Genomic DNA, 13,760 nt, shown 5'->3' with positions numbered 1-13,760 from the left:
AACAGATGATGAGCGAACATGTTTCAGCTCACTGCAAGTCCATCTTTACAAATTTCTATGTTCTTACAATGGCAGCTGATGGAAAAGTTGCAACCAGCCTCTTTTTTTTTTTTTTTTTTTTTTTTTTTTCTAGTGTCGGGTCGCAGAGGCAGTTCCAGAAATCTCTGCTGATCCCGAGGCATTCCCACATAACATAAATTACCTCATCAGTTAGTTAGGTTTCTCCTCACAGAGGCCAGAAAACCTCTACAGGGCGTTGACCAGTGCACTCTGGGCACCCTTTCCTCGTATTGTAAAACACATGTAAAAAACCTCGGTGTCTACATTGATGGTTCTTTTAAATTGACTAAGCAGGTGAGTTCAGTCCTGTTTTTTTCAGTTAAGACAGCTAGCCAAGGTAAAGCCATACCTTCTGGCTAACGTCTTTGAGCGTGTTATTCACCTTTTTCTTACTTGCAGATTAGACTACTGCAATTCATTGTATTATGGTCTAGATCAGGCCACCATCCATCGTCTTCAGATGGTTCAAAATGCAGCTGGTCGCCTGCTAACTGGTACCAAACGGAGAGAGCATATAACCCCAGTTTTAGCTTCTTTACACTGGCTTCCTGTCTCCTACAGGATCCAATTTAAACTTCTACTTTTTGTTTTTAAGTCACTTAATGCCCGAGCCCCTCCTTACCTGTTTGAGCTCCTCTCTGCCTATGCTCCAGGAAAAACCACGAGGTCTAGCTCAAAACTAATGCTGTCCATCCCACGGACTAACCTCAAATCCTGTGGTGATAGATCCTTCTCTGTGGCAGGTTCCAGACTTTGGAATAGTCTCCCCTTAAATATCAGATCTGCACAAACACTTGAGCAATTTAAATCATTACTAAAGACACATTTCTATGCCCTGGCTTTTAACACACTATGACCCAAGCATTTTGGCCTTATTTGAATTAGTTTAGTTATTGTTTTAATTCTTTTACTGTCCTATTATTGTTTTTTTACTGTTATTATTGTATTATATTGTTGCTTTTTAATACCATTTTTATATTGTTAAGCACTTTGTGCAGCATCAGCTGTTTGAAATGTGCTATATAAATAAATTTGACTTTGACCTTGACCTTCATCCTGGCTCTCCTCAACATGACACCCTGAGCCACCAGCACACCTCTCACCTTTCTGCCTGATTCAAGCTTTCTTTGTCTCAGTGCTCTTTCAAATCATGCTATTGTTGGTTTTTGTTATCACAGCAACAATAATAATAATAATAATAATAATAATAATAATAATGGATTGCATTTATATAGTGCTTTTCGAGACCTTCAAAGTGCTTTACAATTCCACTATTCATTCACTCTCACATTCACACACTGGTGGAGGCAGCTACAGGTGTAGCCACAGCTGGGGCAGACTGACAGAAGCGAGGTTGCCATATCGCACCATCGGCCCCTCTGGCCAACACCAGTAGGCGGTAGGTGAAGTGTCTTGCCCAAGGACACAACGACTGTCCAAGCCGGGGCTCGAACCTGCAACCGGTGCCTACATCCTGGAATATACTATAAATGTAAAAAAAATAATCTGATCCCTGTGTTTATTCCATTAATTAAAGATGTGAGGACGAGGACAACAACAAGCTGCCTCTGTCTGTGTCAGACCTCATGTTTGGGTTTTTGTTAGTGAGTCTGCAGGAAGCTGAAAGTGTCCGCTTACCTCCGATCATCCAGAAAACCAAAGATTGTGTTCAGAGCAGGAAACACCAAGTCTGAACCTCACACTTCCCTTCGGTAATCTCAGCACAGACGGAAGAAACCGTGTCAGTTTTCTTCTGTCTGCGTGAGGCTGCAGCGCCCCCGAGTGGACTCAGTCTGAGCTGCAGAGTGTGTGCCCAAATCTCTGGCCCAGCTGCTTCCCATTAAGGTGTGTGAGTGAGGCACAGACACAAATCCACAGACAGTCACTGCCTGAGGTGTCTCTGCAGCTCGTCTTTGGTGCAAACAGGTGGAATGAAGCTGGACAGCTCCTCTGATGAGAAGAACTGAAGCTCTTCATCCTCCTTCTGTCTAGGCTCAACTCCCACACTTCATCCAGGTGACCCCAGAGGGACACACCTCTTTCCTGCCGTCACATTTACAGGTACGTTATGAAGACTCAGCTCACCTGGAACCCTGCTCAGGTGAAGCAGTGCCTCCACCTGAACAACTTCCTGTTCAGAATCAGTGTGTTTAAATCCTTTTATGAGGTGTAGAGGTAACCCTCCAGAACACACTAGGAGACAGGTGAGACGACCTGAGGCTGATCACGGTGGGGATTTTAAAAATATCACAGTTAAAGTTACTGCAGGAGGTGGCACATGTTCAGCTTACAGCGGTACAGTACTGATTCAGCGGTGACCTTCGACCTTTGATCTGAATCAGTCCAACCTGGTGGCCGTGGCAAAGATGAAGCGTCTTCTGATTCATGAAGCCTGCTGGGGGCGATGCAGGTAACCCAGGAGAGGTAGGGGGTGTGTGTGTGTGTGTGTGTGTGTGTGTGTGTGTGTGTGTGTGTGTATATAACAGGGCGGCCCTTAGTGGCTGGAAACACAGTGAGGGAAGTGTAGTGGAACAGAAAGTATTTATTTGCCATACAGCTCTCCTTACAACAATTCACTAATCGAGCTTCTTCACAGCACAATTAACCCTCTAATGACAACCGGCAGCCTTAAATATGTTCAGCTGTCACAGACTAAACCATTCTTCCACTCTCAGGTAAATTCTTAAATCCCAACCTTCCACCACAGTATACAATATACCAGTTTGAATAAATAAATGCATAAATACATTTCACATTTTTATATTAATAAATATTTCACACTTTAATTTTACACCAAACTCAATATTATAAAAACCCAAGCACAAAAAGATTCACCACACTCGCTTAACCCATGGTCTCTCCCGGAATCTTTAAATGGTGTCTGGACCCCCAGGGAAACATTTGCCCAAACACCTTGAAGAGGACACAGGCAAGAAAGGGGAGTAATCACTATCGTACAAACACCTATTTGCGCCACTTTTATTCCTAGATTTCTCTCTCTCACACACACACACACACACACACACACACACACACACACACACACACACACACACACTTGCATTAGTTTTCCTTACTGGTAAACCTTAATCTCAATCTCAGTCACCTTTCTTCTCTCCTGACAGACAACCACCACATTCCTTGATGAGGAGCAGCTGTGCAGGATCTGAAACAAGCCTACCAACTGATTTTAAAATTCCCAATAAATAGTCAATAAATATTTAAACTTCTTGTGTGCAAATGTTTTACTGTGCAAATCCATGCTTAAAGTGCAATGCTAAATAAAGTGCTTGAAAATGTGCTTTTAATGAAGTGAAAGGTGTGCTCTGAAGTGCTATACAGATAATATAAATAAATGTAGTAAGGGAGTCCTCTTCCTTACACTGTGTCTGTGCATGTATGTGTGGTCTCCTGCTGTCAGAGGGCGTGTGCAGCCCGGTGACCTCCTGTGTGGTTTTGTTTGAGTGCTGCTGAGCGCGCTCTTCCTGCCTTGATGAGGAAAGCTTCATGAGGACTGCATCCTCCTTTAGAGGCAGAAAAATGCAGCTGGGCTCCGGATCCTCTCAGCGCTGTATTGTCTCAGGCACTTCCTGTTTCCTGTCTGCTCTGCTCAGATTGTTGTTTGGGCAGCAAGGAGGAAACTCCACCGCTGTCCAGCTCCTTAGTGCTGAGAGGACAGGACACAGTGTCCACGAGGACCTCTGAGCGCCCACGGGACAACTCCCTCATGTTGTGAAGTGACTGACTTACCTGCAGACGAGTGTACATGAAGCCATGAAACCCACAGAGCAACTGTGAAACCTAATTAATGCAAGTGGTTTATTTACCTGCTCATCTCACGTTTTACAGTTAAATAGCAGAAAGGCTGTTGAGCGACTGAAGCCCGAGGCCAGCATGAAGGGGTCTGTGATAAAACTCCTGATTAACTTCATTTTACAGCTTTAACATCTTCTTTATATTTTAGGAGCTTTTTCTTAAATCACAAATGCATAAAGATGATATCACAGTTTTCTTTTACATTACAGAAGCACGAACATGTTAATTCTGTATGATCAGAAGTGGAATGAACTGAGCATGTGCAGTTTAATCATTTTCCTGATGATCATAAATCAAAGCTGCGCTGGAGAGAACTGAGAGTTGACCTTCTTGCAATACATAGCTATATGAATATGTGCATTGTTCCTGACTACTTTTGTTGTCTTTTCTATATGTATTAGTGAACATTTAAACGATTTTTAAGAAATAAAGAAATTAATAATAAGAAACAATCAGAATAATAATGATAATAATAATAACAGGTTTAAACAGAGCAGGTGAGAACAGCTGTACTTTGCTCAGGTTTTTAATGCAAACGCCTTAAAGCACGTTTAAAAAGAACGAAGACATGAACATGAACCTTTACTGATGATCTGGAGAACTTACGGATCAATGCCAGCAAGTGGATCTGGAGACACAGTCTGACCGGAAGCTGTACTTCCTTGGGACTTTTATTGTGAAAGTGAGCAGAGGTTGTACCCGCAGTGGTCGCGTGTAGCTTACCGTAGCTGCTCAGAGTTTCTCCTCCCGGCGCACTGAGAGCCGCGCGCACTACTTACCGGACTGAACCGAGCAGGAGGCAGGCAGAACCGGGTCGCAGGTAAGGCGCTCCCAGTCCTTCAGACTTTACTTAAACAGTCTCTCAGAGTCCCGCAGGAAGCGGCTCCTCCTGCCGCGGAGCCGCGCACAGTCCGCGGGTCCGACCCCGCCACAGGTTCGAGTCTCTGAGGGTCTGGATTCACACAAGGGGTCTGAGGGGATCCAGACTGGAGTCAGAGTAAATTAGTGTGAGGGACAGCAGGACTTCTCTTATGTTATTGTATTTTTACACACCTCTGTTGCTGTGAAGCTCGCACACAAGAATTTCACTCGCATGTACCGTACCAGCGTACCTGCACATGTGATGTGACAATAAAAGTGATTTGATTTGACTCGAGCTTCTGATGTTAGTGGATCTCTGAGGTTTTGAAGGTCTAGGTTTGCTATCCTGGTCCTGGTTTTATGGTCCTGGCTCTGGTTTCAGGGTCCTGGTTCTGGTTTTAAGGTGATGCTGGTGTATTTGGTGCATGATCTGGTTTCAGGGTTCTAGTTCTGGTTTTAGGGTGTGTGCTGGGTTGTTGGAGTCCGTCTCTGCCTTCACTGGCTGCAGGACAACATCGTGATTGCTGACATCATGATCACAGCTGATCTTGTCCTCTGAGCAACTTCATCATGACATCATCAGCTGGTCATTCATCAGTTCCTTTTCCTGTTTTTTGATTTCAGTTGATCAGCTGATAATCAATGAAAGGATTGATTTCTACAGCCGAGTGTTTGAGGTGTTACACACACACAGAGCAGCACCGTGTGTGTGTGTTTGTGTTGAGAAGAACAGAACAGGAAGGGAAAACTCCCTGTGATGTAACATCCTGTTTATCAACGTGTCATGGCCTCTGATTGGATGTTTTTGTGTTTTATTGTCCGGTTATTGCTCAGCATGTCTCTGCTTCGTAATTCTGTGTGTGAATATTTGTAAAATCATCACCCTGTGGGATTATATCTGACCTCTGACCTCAGCCTGGACCGTTATCTTTGACTCTGTGCTGATTCGTACCTCAGGTCTCTGATCAGAGTGAAGCGTCTCCTCGTTCGTCTCACTGTTTCAGGGCCCTGAGACGGGTTCAGGGGCAGAATGATGCTGAACGTGACACACAACAGGGTCAGAGGTCGGTGGAGCCCAGTTCCCCCGACAGCCATCAGTGTCAGAGAATAATCTTTGTTTTCAACAGAGGAAAGCAGGTTTCCTGATTTTAGAGCCATCTGTGAATGTCCCACCTGGTGCCCACAGGTAGTCATGTGCGTTCCTTGGGCTTTAATAGTTACCTGCAGCCTCACACAATGTACACCACAAACTTTAACTGTTAATCCAGTCCAGTCAGTGATGATGCTCCAGGTCAGAGTTCAGGTTCACATCAGCCTGTCTGTAAAACACACCTGAATAAATCCTGTGCTCCACCTGAACACGCCACTCTGCCCTGAGAACATGTTGCTCCGCCGGTTGGTCTGAAGGGCTGCTCCTGGTTGAGTTCTTAAAGTCAGACATCTGTCTTCATAGACTCGCTCACTGAGTTCTGCTGTGATCCTGCATGTTTGGGATCTCCTGCATGTGGAGTTTGTGGTTAAATGGGGATTTCAGGTTTGGCTCAGTTTTGCCTTTCTGTGATCATGTGATGTATTTATCCTGAGAAGCTCGAACTGTGAAACTCCTGTTTATCTGATCACCTCCTGATGGCTCGCTTTGATTTCCAGGGAAGCTGTAAAATAGTTTTTTAGTGTAAGAGAAGCGTGTGTTTCTGCACACACTCAGTAAAACAGGAGGTCGCTCTGTGTGCAGAGGGCTTTTTAAACCTCAGCAGGTAAAACTGAATGCATCACGACATTCACTGCTCAGCTGACCAGTTTTCTTTTATTTAAATAAAGAATTAATCAGACTTTAGAGCTCAGAGGAAATCTATAGAGGTGTAGAATCAATAATAACCCAGTGTTCCCAGTGTTCCCAGTGTTCCCAGTGCGCGTCAGTGTGTGGTTCCAGTCACAGCTCAGGAACAATCAGCCCTCTGTTTCACACAATAGAGGCTCACTGTTATTATACTGCCTCATTCGCCCACCCTCACTCTCCCAGCCTTCCTCTCTGCTGCTCCTCCTCATTACAGAGCAACGCCTCGGTCCGACATATCTGCAGCAAGCACAAACCTGCAGGCTCACAGAGAACCTGTAGACCCAGAGAGAACCTGCAGAGAGAACCTGTAGACCCAGAGAGAACCTGCAGAGAGAACCTGCAGGGCCAGAGAGAACCTGTAGACTCAGAGAGAACCTGCAGAGAGAACCTGCAGGGCCAGAGACAACCCGCAGAGAGAACCTGTAGAATCAGAGAGAACCTGTAGGGGCAGAGAGAACCTGCAGAGAGAACCTGTAGACTCACAGAGAACCTGCAGGGATAACCTGTGGACTCACAGAGAACCTGTAGACTGAGAGAGAACCTGCAGGGCCAGAGAGAACCTGTAGGGGCAGAGAGAACCTGCAGAGAGAACCTGCAGGGCCAGAGACAACCCGCAGAGAGAACCTGTGGACTCACAGAGAACCTGTAGAATCAGAGAGAACCTCTAGAGGCAGAGAGAACCTGCAGAGAGAACCTGTGGACTCACAGAGAACCTGTAGACTGAGAGAGAACCTGCAGGGCCAGAGAGAACCTGTAGACCCAGAGAGAAAGCATCGCAGCGGCTACAACCATTATCGTCTGCAAATTATGCCAGGCGGCAGTCATAGCAAAGAGATGAAGTACTTTTGAAATATGGGGAAAGCCAAAAATTGCGCTTCCTCCACTTTCGTAACATTGATTCCTTAATGTTGAATTCTCTCGCAGCTGCTCTATTCCCATGTTGTTGCAGTATATTAATAACTAACCTTGTATTGTGGATGAAAAATCTTAGTTGTTCTCCTGACTGAAGTTTGGCCCGTGTATAGTATCCTGATATGCGATTGCATTTGTCCCTGACCACCAGAATCCCTCACGTTAACTTTTATCGAGTGGAAAACACGTTGGCGTTCATCCTCCAGCTTCACTGTGCTAATGTTATGCTAACATAGCTGTGTCGCTAGCAATCATGTAGCACAACATTATATACCAGGTAGTCCAACTTCAGTAACCCTGCAAACGTCACTGCTGTTTAGTTTTCTGTCTTCATTTATGTTGGAAGTAATAGCAGAGCTGTACGTTTGAATTAGTTTCAAAAATCTCTGTCAGAACATGGTATGAAATGTTTAGGTGGAAACTAGCGAGCTAACTTCCTGTTAACTTCTAACTCCGTTAAATTTAATAAATTCTGTTTTCATGGATGCATGGATGTTAAACTTAATTGTTACACCTGGTAAAGCAGCAACGCTGATGATTTTATTAAAGATGAAAGAATTTAGACTGTTTTTAACTCTCAGTGTTCGTTTGACTTTGGGACCTGAAGTTGACGGAGTTTTGGACCCAGATTACTCCGCGAAGCTCCTCACTACGGCAGCCGTAATGCTCTGACAATCCATTAAGCAGTGCGGCTTACCAAAGTTGTACTAAAACATTTTTTAACAGATTTCTGCACGCCCAAATCGGTTCAAGGTCAGTAAGCACAACCAGAATTCATACATAAGGCACTCTCTCGATTTTTGAGAAAATTAAAGGATTTTAAGTGTGCCTTATAGTGTTGAAAATACATTATACAGAATAAAAGAATATATCGTGATATATATCGTTACCGCACGTGCTTCAAATTATACCGCGATATGGATTTTAGGCCATATCGCCCAGCCCTAGATGACAGCTTTTTGTCTTCCAGCTTCGCTCTCCCAGGTCTTTATCATGTGAAAAATCAGCTAACATACAGAAACACCAGTGATGAGGCGGGCGGCATGGGAGCAATGTCAGGGAGGTGAAGAGGGAGGGATGGGACGAGGACAGGGTGTGTTTGGTGTTTGGGGAGAAATGGGAACGGCAGAGGTAGCGCGGGTGCGTCTGAACCAAGACGTTTTTCTGCGTCTGATTTCAGCTGTCAGAGCAGGACCGCTTCAGCCAGGCCAACCAGGTCTCCATGAGAGCTGCACTTCACCGGACAGACTTTCACCGTTTTTACCAGATTTGTCTCTCAGGCTACAGGCTGCGAGCCTTCAGTCCTCCTGAGGAAGTCTCAGACAGCCTAACATTTGGCACAGTGTAAACAGGGTTGTTATGCAAGCTTGATGTTGTAGCACTTTAACACCTTTGTACGTCTTTGCTGTTTTTCTTGGTTCAGTAACAGCGAAGACAGTGATGTTTGTAGGGACTCTTTTAAATAGTCAGTGCCAAAGTTTGAGCTGTGACAAGGAAACTGGTGCAGATACGTGTGCAGTACGACCAGCTGCTGAAAATCCCCGCGTCCATCCTTGCAGCGTGTCACGGGGTGTCATCAGGAACAAACACAGGGTGACCTGCGCACATCATTCAGGGGTTATCAGAGTCACATGATGTAGTCACATCTGAACAGAACATGGACATGCTGTAGTAATCCATGCTGCCTCACACAAACCTGCATAACAATAATAAAGTAAGATTATTTTACTTTTTTGGCCTTTATTGACAGGTACAGTAAAGAAATGACAGGAAAGCAGCTGGGGGGGCTGCGGGTCAGACTCAAACCCGGGCCGGCTGCTCACGTGCTGTTAGCGATGGTGTCGTGCTGACCGCACAGAGCTGTGCGTCTGCGTTACTGCCTGTTTGTGTGTTGGAGCTGTGAGCTTGTGTGTCTTTGCAGTTTGGTCGGCTGACACTTAGCCAGCAGACAGAATCGGCTCTTTTTAACAGCCGCCATGAAGAACTCGTAAAGTTTCCTGTGAAAATCTGTTCGAGGAGTTTGACACCTGGTGTCTGCTGTTTGTGGCCCATTGTGTTCAGCGTGACTTTATTTGGGCCACGCGGCGTCGATGATGACCTAGTTCTAATCAGTAATCAACATCCAGTCGTGTCAAAGACCCCCACTTTGGATCAATATCATCGGAACTAAAGCAGCTATCATAAATTAGACTCCCAGCATGCATTTCCAAGCCCACTCTCTGACCTCAGGTTTGACTCTTGTCATTTATTGGATTCTTCTTCACAATCACATGGAGGGTCAGTCCCCTGCAGACCCCGCACTGTGCACCCTGAATCAGCTGGTGTGTGGAGGGAAACTGGTTCGAGTAGATCACACCACAAATGTGATTTTGGTGCCTTCTACCCCTCGCTCATGAGGACCAGCACCATCAGCTGGAGACACCGACAGAGCTGATGGTTTCACTGATTTTACACCGTGGGCCACGTATAACCCACTGTGATGTTTAGTGGGCCGGGCCAGTGAAAGATTTTTATGTACACATTAAATCAATACAGGGACAGATGTGTTGGATCCAGTGGTCAGAATATGAACGTCCTTCGATGTCCTGACTCTGACTGGGTTTTACACCCAAACCTCAGACATGAGCTCCAGCTGTAGCTTCAGTCAGCCTGCGCTCGGCCCTCCTCTCTCCTGTCTCAGCTGCAGTGTTTAAAAGTGGAAGTCGGATGGGAGGGTCTGTATCCTCTGGCTGCTTTTCCTTGGCTCGGTCTTTATCTGTGGCCTTCACTGACTTCCTGCCTGGTTCTTTAACGTTTTTCCTCCTCGGCCGCTCTTTTTCCTCTCACACCGGACTTTCTGTTTTCTGTCACTGCAGTTTTTCTCAGGCTCCTGCTTTTTACTCCTGCTGGATTTGAGAAACTCTCCAGTTTTACATTAAAATGTCTCCCACAAAGTTGATTCTGTTCATCTGGACGTTTTCAGAGAAACGTTTCGTCATCATCAGGTGACTTCTTCAGTCTCAGCTGACTGCAGGTCTCCCCAACCTTTAAACAGGACATTTACACAATGACTGACAATGAGCTATGAGATCAGTTTCATCATTGTTAATATGCAAATTGTCATGATCAATGATCAACAACCACTAATCAAAGAGCGCTGATCACTGATCGTGACAGTTTGCACATTAACAAAGATGTGACCTCGCAGCCCATTTTCAGTCATGAGTAAATGTCCTGGCTGGAAACCTGCAGTCAGCTGAGACTGAAGAAGTCACCTGATGATGATGATGAAACGTTTCTCCCACCGAGCAGATGCATGTGCTTGTATCAAGACATGAAAAGGTCTCATGTGGAAATGTTTGCAGGAGTCATGTTGATATTATTACTCAGTGTGGTTTCCTGTGGATTGGTGTTGATTCACCACCATCTGTGAACATCTCTGAGTGAACGGTGAGTAAACTAGACTGCAGCGACCGACCTCCTGTTCCCCTTTTACAAAGTGCCTAAAATGACTCTCCTCTGTTTCTACCTTTATTATCCTGGAAAAAAGTAACATGAGGAAGTTTGTGAGGGTGGTGCAGGACGTGTGTGGGGACAGAGACAGTGGTGTGCAGGTGGAGTGACAGATGGGTTAAAGATGGGAGTGGGATACATCAGGGATCTGCTCCGAGCCCCTTCTTGTTTGCAGTGCTGATGGACAGGCTGACAGATGAGGTCAGAGAGGAGTCTCTGTGGACGCTGATGTTTGCAGACGACACTGTGATCTGTAGTGAGAGTAAGCAGCAGGTGGAGGAGAGCCTGGAGAGGTGGAGGCATGCTCTGAAGAGATGCAAGACAGAATACATGTGTGAATGAGAGGGTGGATGTGTAAGGAGTACAGAGGGTCAAGGTGATGAGCCTAAATACCTGGGGTCAGCCATCCACAGAGACGGGAGAGTCCAGGTAGGGTGGAGTTTGTGGAGGAGGGTATCGGGGCGGATTTGGGACACGAGGATGGCAGCGACAGTGAAAGGGAAGGTTTAAAGATCCAGCACACATGTCAGCACGAGGCATCGAGTCTCTCAAAATAAAACCAGCTTCAGTCTGTGAGCGTGCGCTGTGACGAGTCCACGGACGCTGCAGATTTCAGCTCTGAGACGAGGTGCTGCAGCTGTCCTGCGTTTTCTTTCCTCCTGTTGGTCGCCGGCTTCAGTCTGAGGAGACGTCAAAGTCCTGACAGAGAGATGCTGGCGCTGACGACACTCGGCGGCTCTCTGTGGTCACGTGACTGCACGGAAGCATGCATTACTGTGTTATTTATGATACGATCACATCATTGACACAGCATTGATCATGTTGTGTGTCACAGCTGTTGTGTAACGTGTTTCCTGGCTGTGTGGCGGCTGATCTCAGAACAGACGCAGCTTTTGTCTGAAGAGTGGAGGAGGAGGAAAAAGGTCGGCTGGAGGAAGCTGCTGTGACTCACTTCCTCCTCGGCCTTTGTCTTCCTGCAAGACGCTGCAGCCGTGTGTGTGTGAGTGTGTGTGTGAGTGAGTTATTTTTACTTTGGTGTTAGACACATGCTCTTCTGTCTTTCTCTGAGTGACGTCCTGATGCTGACAGAGAGCTCTCCCCAGCTCCATCACACCTGCAGTTTTACTGTCACACCTGGACTTCAGTATATCTGCTGTGTTCACAGGCTCTTATTGTTAAAGGTCCAACAGGAAGCTGCATCTGCTTCTTAGTTGACATCTCCTGAACACATCACAGAGAGGTGACACACACTCACACACACACACACAGACCCACACACACACACTCACACACACAGACACACACCCACCCACACACACACAGACACACACAGACACACACACACTGGCAGGATGCAGGGAGCCGCTGAAGTGAAGCGTGCTGCTCCGAGCTGGAGAGTTCTCCTTGTCTCATTGGCTGTGTGTGACTTCCAGCTGTTGATCCAGCAGATGATCCAGATGTGGGTCTGTTTTGGGCCCACAGTTTGTTCCCTGAGTTTTTCCTTGTAGCAGCAGGGGTGTCAGGGTTTCATGGCAGGAACCCTCAGCCTTTATCCCCACAGTGACCCTCTGTCTGATTCTCTGCTGCTGTGCAGAGGTCAAAGGTCAGCCTGCTGCAGACGCAGAGAGACAATCGTGCAGCTGTGTCTGCCTGCTGACATCATACTTTCTTCTTCTTTTGTGGTTTTAGTTCTCAGAAAGAGGGGCTCGTGAGCTCCAGAGGTCAAAGGTGACAGTGGTGCCATCTACACGGTGTGTGGAGGCAGTTTGTTAATTGATCTTAATTAGAGGATGCGGTTCAAAGAAACATTTAACGCCCCCTGCTGGAGGAATGAATGGTTACAGAGGCTGGCTCCTGTTGTGTGTGTGTGTGATCCAGTGTTTCTGGTTTTCTGGTTTCAGTGTGGGGTTAGTGAAGCAGCAGAACTTAAACCAGTTTCTGATGATATCTAAAGCAGATCAATCTTTCACCTCTTTCTCCACCAGATGGACGACCGCCATCCGCCACTGCTGTAGGTCAGCGATGGCCCAGGTGTTTCCTGCTGGTGGAGGAGATGAAGCCCAGTCCGGACTCTGTGTTGGTCATCATGGGCTCCCTGGATGGAAGCACGCCGGTTGAGAGGCTGCTTTCTGCGATTCATCTGGAGAGGTCAGGATTGAGGAGTGCAGCATGAAATGGGGGGAAACCGAAACGGCACAATCATCAGATAGTTTGTGTGGCAATGTTGTATCGATACAGGGACTCCAAATATTGATATTCTATTAAATAAGTTAAAATACAGCCGGGGCCTCTCTGTGTGGAGTTTGCATGTTCTCCCCGTGTGTGCGTGAGTTCTCTCTGGCTACTCTGGCTTCCTCCCAAAGTCCAAAGACATGCAGTTAGTGGGGTTAGGTTCACTGGAAACTCTAAATTGCCCACAGGTGCAAATGGTTGTCTGTGCCTATGTGTCATCCCTGTGACAGACTGGTGGCCTGTCCAGGTTGTACCCTGCCTCTGGCCCTAAGACAGCTGGGATAGGCTCCGGCTGGATGGATGGAAATGAACATACTGGAGGGCTCGTTACCTGCACTGCCATCCGGAGATAATGTATACGTACTGAGCTCGCCAAAGCTACCTCCAAACTCGGAGTGAGCCGATGGCTCGGCCACACGAGGAAAATCAGGGCAGCATCCTCCTCACAGCTACAAAAACAGTGTGAGGTTGTCTATGATTGCCATGCATGGTTAGCTCGCCGCTTGTTGCTGCTGCACACTCACCGTTCTGCGATCGCACAGGAGACAAC

At 46.5% G+C, this 13,760-nt stretch overlaps 1 protein-coding gene across 2 annotated transcripts in view; it reads left to right on the top strand.

Annotated features, from left to right (window-relative positions):
* The first annotated feature begins 4,565 nt into the window (after nucleotides 1-4,565).
* arap3 (ArfGAP with RhoGAP domain, ankyrin repeat and PH domain 3) overlaps nucleotides 4,566-13,760 on the top strand; it is a 28,131-nt gene continuing 18,936 nt past the window's right edge. For both annotated transcript variants that reach the window (XM_086305293.1, XM_086305288.1), the window contains exons 1-2: nucleotides 4,566-4,696; nucleotides 12,964-13,126. In XM_086305293.1, the coding sequence (XP_086161419.1) occupies nucleotides 13,032-13,126 (95 nt within the window). In that variant the 5' untranslated portion in view covers nucleotides 4,566-4,696; nucleotides 12,964-13,031. The remainder of the gene's footprint in view (nucleotides 4,697-12,963; nucleotides 13,127-13,760) is intronic.

This window comes from Aulonocara sp. 'chitande type north' Nkhata Bay, linkage group LG2 (genome assembly GCF_057382095.1).
Source record: "Aulonocara sp. 'chitande type north' Nkhata Bay isolate Kocher_YH1m ecotype deep benthic linkage group LG2, A_spYH_male_GT1.1, whole genome shotgun sequence".
NCBI classification, from domain to species: domain Eukaryota; kingdom Metazoa; phylum Chordata; class Actinopteri; order Cichliformes; family Cichlidae; genus Aulonocara; species Aulonocara sp. 'chitande type north' Nkhata Bay.
Note: the sequence above shows the minus strand (reverse complement) of the source record. Positions and strands in the feature narration are given on the sequence as shown.